Here is an 8129-nt window from a genome sequence, read left to right on the forward strand (position 1 = left end):
TCACATCCAAGATGATATCATCGGGTTAATTCGATTCTTCGAACGCACCTGTTGTTGATGAATAGTATGGCTGGAGTGAGTTATCTGAGATAATTGCGCGTTCATGGGTTGCTTTAAAAGGGGCCATGTATATTGATACTCGAAACCACGATCAGCAGAGCAGCGATTGGCTGGCGGCAATACAGCAACGTAATGACATCATATAATTAAAAAAGACACCTGACGAAAAACTTTACAAATTTTTTGACTTTTATAAGGAAACAGCCAACGAACAAAACTACATAAATGTTATAATAGATAAATGAAATGTGCACTGTTTTTATTTTATTTTAATTCTTTACATGATTCCCAATTATTTATATTCACGATTTCTAATATTTGTACAGGCTTTACATTACTACAACGCATATTTTCCGGGATTTGTGATATCACAACTATCGATGAATGGGATGAGACCTCGTTGAGCTGCATTAGAGAAGGCAACGAGTGTTATCACTATGTCGGAGGCATGCTAGCTTTCCCAAGGCCGACGAACTTAGAATTCTGATGGCACCCATTCACTGCAGAGGATCTGCTGGTGAAGAAGTGATGTAACCATAAATTTCCACAAATCTGTTACGATGAAGTAACAAATTCATCTACTGTACATCGTGGATGGCCTGAGGGTTTCAGCATATTTTCATTTTTGGGTAAACTATTACATTAAAGCTTTGAATCTTTAATTGAATTAAGACATCTAATATTGTTTTTGTTACATTTTGTTTTGTTATGGGACACCCGTGTGCTTTGGTGTTTGGCGTTTCCATGCAAACCTCAATGTGACCGCTTTCCCTCATTTGATGGACTTGCTGATTACGACAACAGCGTTCTTAGGGTGATGAGAGGTTGCCATAGCAACCATAAGGCTTGTAAGCTCACCTGCCTCTACCTTCCCACAGCAGGAAAAAAGGAACCCATCACAGGAATTCATTTCAGCTAGGCTGATTAGAGGGGTGCAGTTAAGGTTTTGAAAATGTATTGGATTTCACAACACAGAGAATGAATATCTAAATTAGAATGAGATTTAGGAGAGCATGAATGGATTGTAACTTCAAAGAAGAAACAAATCTCATCCTGTGTGTATGTGTCTAAGAAATATAGCATTGAAATATCACATTATATTGAAATAAAAAAAGGGTGGGTGGGAGGGACTGTTTCAGACTTTCTTTACTTGTGTATTCACACAAGCTACATAATATAATTGTATATATATGTTTGTATTAAGATGAATCTAATGTTTTGAGGTGAATGTGTGGCTGTCAGTCACCACACCGGTGTGGATATTCACTGTACTGGGGCCCGTTCTTCGTACGTCGCTTATTGTCACATCCAAGATGATATCATCGGGTTAATTCGATTCTTCGAACGCACCTGTTGTTGATGAATAGTATGGCTGGAGTGAGTTATCTGAGATAATTGCGCGTTCATGGGTTGCTTTAAAAGGGGCCATGTATATTGATACTCGAAACCACGATCAGCAGAGCAGCGATTGGCTGGCGGCAATACAGCAACGTAATGACATCATATAATTAAAAAAGACACCTGACGAAAAACTTTACAAATTTTTTGACTTTTATAAGGAAACAGCCAACGAACAAAACTACGTAAAGGTTATAATAGATAAATGAAATGTGCACTGTTTTTATTTTATTTTAATTCTTTACATGATTCCCAATTATTTATATTCACGATTTCTAATATTTGTACAGGCTTTACATTACTACAACGCATATTTTCCGGGATTTGTGATATCACAACTATCGATGAATGGGATGAGACCTCGTTGAGCTGCATTAGAGAAGGCAACGAGTGTTATCACTATGTCGGAGGCATGCTAGCTTTCCCAAGGCCGACGAACTTAGAGTGGTTTCAGATTCCTACTACTCTCTGCCTCTTCTTCAGAAAGGGTTTGGTGTGGTGAGATCAGGGATCAACAATAAGGCATGCCAGCTGGTCAGGAACCTACGTTATATTATCTGTAGCCTATAATTGTTGCAAATAAAAAATGTTTGAAAAACACCATTTTTAAATGAAAACATTTAGTGAAAAACATGCATTCTCCTTAGAGGCAAGCTGCAAGTTTTAATCAGAACTGCCAAAAGCTTTGTTTAGCTAGCTAGCCCATACAAAGTGCAGTTTCATATTTTGCTCACTGTATGGAGACAAACAAAACATTGACCCATGTAAGCAGTGAGCCATTGATGTTGGCAGCATTTTCAGACATGCCCTCATGCCTGTATGTGAATGTGGATAAATGATGACAATTGAGGTCATTTTTGAGGTTTGTTTAAGGATGGTCTTTCTTTTTTCTTTTTTAATCAAATCACTGTTATGTGCAGGTGAATATAAATACCTAACTATACAAATGTTTGCAGAATTTATTACTGAAAATCAAAATGACAGTGAGACAGACAGTGTTGCTTGTTTATTCTAAAGGGAGATAGTGAGCAGTAACAGCTGTCATCTTATGTAATCCATTTAAATCCGGTCCATTAATATTTGAATGTTGATGTATTATCTCTGCAAAGCTTACCCTCTTGTAATAACCAGCAAAGAATAATAATAAAAACAAAATCAATAAAATTATAAACTTTGAAAAGCTGTGGTCCAGATGATGTTGGTTGTGTACTGATTCTCCCTCACTATTCACACATTTTTAATGAACACTTTTTTTTATTTATGGTTAAATATAAAATATAAATTAAAAACTAATTTTAATGTTTATATGAATCAGACGGATAGAACGGTGGAAAAAATAAATAATGACAATATTAAATAATATTAAATTGACTAAATTTCTTATTTATGCTCTACTGATGGTCAACCTCAAAAACCCCAGATGCTCTCCGTCGTGTCAGACCACGTGTGTGCGCTGAGCTTTATAGAGCACATGCACGCTCATGCTGGAGGGGCTAAACCATTCTAGTCCACAACATGGGTGACAATAGTCTAGGTATGTACATGTATTTATAGGTTTTCCAAAGTGACATAGCTGATCCTTGTTGCCATTACATGAGCAAGTTGTGATGGGAAAATAACTATAAATTTATTACAGTTGTAGCCCATGCTGAGTATCACTAGAAGTGTAAAGGTCAATGAGATGACGCATTTTCCCTTTATATTCAAAATACATAAAAAGTGCAACTCTTTTACAAGTTGTGTTAAATTTTATGATGAATGTGTTTTTAATTTCTAAATGTAAATTAATTCATGTAATATTTATTGTCATTATATGTTATTGATTGTCTGTTGGTGTTCAGGTCAGCTTATTGATATTCATGACTCAAAGAATCATGATATTTGAAATAAACAAATAAACCGTTCAAATATGCTTGAAAACTTTGTTTTTGTTTTTAAAACAATGATTTTATATTCACGTGTGTAAATGGTAACGTTCGTACATTTCTGAATGCATGAAACTAACAAATACAGATAAAGCATAAAAAAAGTTATTTTTATTTAAAAACATGATTACACAAGAAGTTCATTTCTCATATTTGGTTCACCTCACCATTTTAACACCACTAATTTAACATAACTTAAGGTCACAAGAGGCGTTTACTGTGTACGTGTGTCCCTATGGTGTGTCCTCATAATGTCAGGAATCCCCCTGTAAGGGAAAGTGGGATGATCCAGTCAAGTTCTCACTTCATTCAAGGTTCATTCAGACTAGAAGCTCGACGTTAATTGAATCACGAGACCCTACTGAATGAAAACAAATGCAGATGTCAACGAATATGTAAGCGCTGCTGAACTTCCTCAAGCTCTAGAGGAATATGAACGCGGAAGGTGTTTCCAAACGCACGCACAAAACGTGAGGAGGCGCGATGGATGCAAAGGACAGAGAGCGGCAACGGACACGGAACGCTTGCAAAAGAACCGAAAGCGCCAGTGTCCTGCGCTCTCTCAGCGTAGACGATTATGAGACAATGGCAGACGAGTTGGACCTGGTTAAACATTGCAGTCTTGAACGGCGACTCTTTGCACCGCGGTACAGTTTGCTCCGTGAAGTTGGCAGGGGCAGTTATGGCGTTGTGTATGAAGCCATTGCCCGTAAATCAGGTGCGAGAGTGGCGGTGAAGAAGCTGCGCTGTGACGCGCCCGAGAATGTGGAGCTGGCGCTGGCGGAGTTTTGGGCTTTGACCAGTCTGGAGAAACGCCATGCGAATGTGGTGCAGTTGGAGGAGTGTGTACTCCAAAGGAACGGGATGGCCCAGAAAATGAGCCATGGCAATAAGCGTTCAAAGCAGTATTTGAGGTTGGTGGAGACCTCGTTGAAAGGTAAGATGTTTTTATTCAAGCACTGGCATTTTTCTGGAAGGTCAGCGGTGGAAAAATTCTTTGTTAAGAACTAACTTGCTCAAACAGTATTTTTTTGTTTGTTTGTGACAGTTCACTCATTTGGTAACAATGACATATTGGTCACTCAAACTCTACGTAATGTCAATTTTTCTTTGTAATCTGAAACAAAACTGCGAGAATCCATTGCTTGGCAGTGAGTCATGAGGCGTTTCACCGACGACACCGGACGTTGATATTGCGCATGTCTGTGTTCTACATTAAGATTGTTTACATTTTATGTAAGAATGTGGCAAATGTCGGTCAGATTTGCCCTCCCCCACCCACCGTCCTCTCGGTTATGAAACTCTGAGGTTGGAGGTGGGGGAGGTGTTGGTGTTGGGGTCAAACCTTCTCCACACCCGCTATACCAAGTAATAACAATGAAGGAAGATTGTCATTCCTTACATGTGTAAATTATCCTAACATGAAAAAGAGACAGTGATGATTTAGGTCAGATAATCGAGGCCAGTTTGATCTCATTAATCTCAATGTGTTGGGGTACCTTCTTTGTGTGACTGCTTTCGCATCTTCCAAATGATCATGTGGGTTTTTCTACTGTATGAAATGCAAAGTGTTGCTAGAGGCATTTGCTTGAAAGCTGTTGGTCTGGTCTTTAATTAATGTAAATGGAAGTGAAAGTAGGAAGAGATGTTTAAGATTTATACTATGAATAAAGAAATTACTTTAAGTGCTTCACACGCCTAGTCTCTGGTGCATGGGAACACAAGACCGTAGGCATGAAATGAGTTTAGATGAGGTAGTTGTCTGTCTACTTGAATACAGCTGATTATATATGTGACCCTGGACCACAAAACCAGTCATAAGTAGCATGGGTATATTTGTAGCAATAGCCATCAATAGTATGGGTCAAAATTATCGATTTTTCTTTTATGCCAAAAATCATTAGGATATTAAGTAAAGATCATGTTCCATGAAGATATTTTGTAAATTTCCTACCGTAAATGTATCAAAACTTAATTGTTGATTAGTAATATGCATTGCTAAGAACTTTAAAGGCGACTTTCTCAATATTCGTTTTTTTTTGCACCCTCAGATTACAGATTTTCAATAGTTTTATCTCGGCCAAATATTGTCCTATCCTAACAAACCATACATCAATTTAAAAAAATTGACCCTTATGACTGGTTTTGTGGTCCAGGGTCACATATAGAGATTATAATAAATAGCAGTTACATTGTAAAGTGTTGCTGTAGTGAACAGTTTTTGTGTAAATGTAGATCTGAAAATGTTGGGTTAAAAGCATCTGGTTATGTGGAAATAGCTGAAAAGTCCAATCTCTTCAGCCAAACATGTTGACAAAATGTGACCGACTGCGTCATGCACTGACAAAGTTAATAAACACAATAATGGCAAAATAACTTAATGTAGCACTTCCAGACAATACTCAAGGCTGTTTGCATAGCAAAAGCACAAAACAAACATCATACATCCAGGCCAATAGTAGGGTTGTGACGGTGAGGAAATTTTCCCATTGGTTAATCGACGTGTGACAACACCGGTAATACCGGTATCACCGCGGGGGCGTTCCCTCTTTTCCTCGCTTTCCTTCGCTTTTAAATAGCTTGTAAAAGCGGCGTGCGCATTTTACTTTCACTTACAAATAGCGGAAATTCGGAGTAAAGCAATTGTTCGTTTTTAGTTTGTTTGAATTTTCCCTCTTTTCCTCACTTTCCTTCACTTTTAAATAGCTTAAAAGCGCCGTGCGCATTTTACTTTCACTTTAGAATTAGCGGCAGTTAGGCGTCAATTGCTTGAATGCAACAACAAAATACAACGTCAAACTCACTTTAGCGTATATATAAAACATACTGAACTAAATTATTTTTATTACTATAAAAAATCAAAACGACGGTGGGGGTCGATGACGCGGTGGGCAAGTGACGTAACCGGTGTTGCGGCTTAACACCGGTATCACCGTCAGCACCGTCTATCGCGGCAAGCCTAGCCAATAGGTGTTAGCATAACGTTTAAAACCACTGGAATTAGAGCCAGCTAAACCTAAACAAAAACATTTTGTGCACTTTTAGGTTTGTATAAAAAGGAAACTACTTTGTCGCAGATTTAAATGGTTTTCAAGCAATTTTCTTGATGTTAACATGAGTCAAAGTATTGTTCATAGTGTGGATAAAACCATCAACTTGATCTAGCTTTAGACACTGTCTGTCTCACTGTCTGTTTTCGTGGTTGGTGATGATAGCACCCCTACTTAAAAAACCTATGACATTCACAGTATGCTATATTTACAGCAGATGTGCTGATTCACATAGTGCTTGCTCAACAAAACGATAAAAGCGATAAAAATAAAGCCCATGAAAACACAGGACCACGTTTATTAATTACATTTTGGCTTGTATCAGGAGATACAAGTCAGTGTTTGTTGTTCATATGGGAGCTAGTCTAGTCCTCTGTAAAGAAACCTAAACAGCTTCAAACTGGTTCCACAGCAATCCAGCCTCTGAAACTGATGACAAACAATTCTTATTTGAACTATTTCCATTACGTTAACTCCACTGTTTTTCTGGTGCTCTCATTCTCTAACCTTTTAAAATATATTTACTTGCAATAACACAAAAATACGTTATATGCAAGGTTTTCCCACAGTTTTTGTTCATGTGTTTGATGGGTTTTTTTTTCTTCTTTTCCTAAACCTGAAGTTTGGGGTATGACATATTGAAGGGTCAAACCTTTTATTTTTTTTAAAAACCTTTAGTTTACCTCGAAGTCCTTTTAAGGCAAGTTGGTTCACTTGACAGCCGTATTTGTAACACCCCTAGCAGCTATTTCCAGGGGGTTGGTGGGGGGACGATATGAGAAATTTTATTTCATGATATCTAAATTAATATGTATAACCTACATACACACACGTACATAGTTATTTTTTATATAAAAATAAAGCAAATTACAAACCATAAGAAAAATACAATAGATACACATTAAATATTAAATAAACTTGTTTTTCTAATACAGTAGGTTTAACATGTATACTTTATTTAACATCTTTTGTTGTTTGATTAACATAATGAGACAGACAGGTATTTAATTAGGCTGCTGTCCCTTTAAGACCGAATGAATTAGGGCTGGGTAAAAAATATCGATGTCTCGATATTAGAGATGTAACGATTCACTCAACTCACAATTCGAGTCACGATTTTGATTTCACGGTTCGATTCGATTCACGGTTATTATTATTTTTTTACAAAATGAGATTTAAGACCAATTATAAATTAAATGTATCCTTTTATTATTGCTTGGACAAAATGCTGCACATTTCTTTGTGAAATTGAAATATAACACTATAATAATATACTAATATAGCACTTGCATATTATTGCTCTTTTGTTGGTTTTGATTGCTTGAAACAGCAGACGAGCTGAATGAGACGTAGATTCACTCTCTGCCAGCAGGTGGTGCTTAAAGCGTTTCCTTGATTTCCGCTGTAAACAAAGCAGCGCTGCACTTATGAACTTTAATATGCATTATACAGAGGCAAGATGAAAAGAAAAAATACCATCTAAACATTTCTAAATACAGTAAGTTCCCCTCAGACATGCATTCGTATTAACTCCTACCCCTAAATGAATCGCGATTTGTTTAGCATCTCAACCGATTTGAATTGTCACATATTTGAATCGATTTTCAACCGGCTCGCGGTTAATCGTTCGTTCCCTACTCTATATTAATCGATTGTCAACTTATTCTACTAACCCTAAACCTACCCTAACAGTCTA

At 37.2% G+C, this 8129-nt stretch overlaps 1 protein-coding gene across 1 annotated transcript in view; it reads left to right on the forward strand.

Moving 5' to 3' along the window:
• The first annotated feature begins 3626 nt into the window (after positions 1-3626).
• Positions 3627-8129, forward strand: part of LOC107733606 (serine/threonine-protein kinase 35-like) — a 15172-nt gene continuing 10669 nt past the window's right edge. Inside the window, exon 1 of the mRNA XM_016545293.1 lies at positions 3627-4320. Within this exon, the coding sequence (XP_016400779.1) occupies positions 3867-4320 (454 nt within the window). The 5' untranslated portion in view covers positions 3627-3866. The remainder of the gene's footprint in view (positions 4321-8129) is intronic.

The sequence above is a fragment of the Sinocyclocheilus rhinocerous genome, unplaced genomic scaffold, assembly GCF_001515625.1.
Source record: "Sinocyclocheilus rhinocerous isolate Xijiao unplaced genomic scaffold, SAMN03320098_v1.1 scaffold4023, whole genome shotgun sequence".
NCBI classification, from domain to species: domain Eukaryota; kingdom Metazoa; phylum Chordata; class Actinopteri; order Cypriniformes; family Cyprinidae; genus Sinocyclocheilus; species Sinocyclocheilus rhinocerous.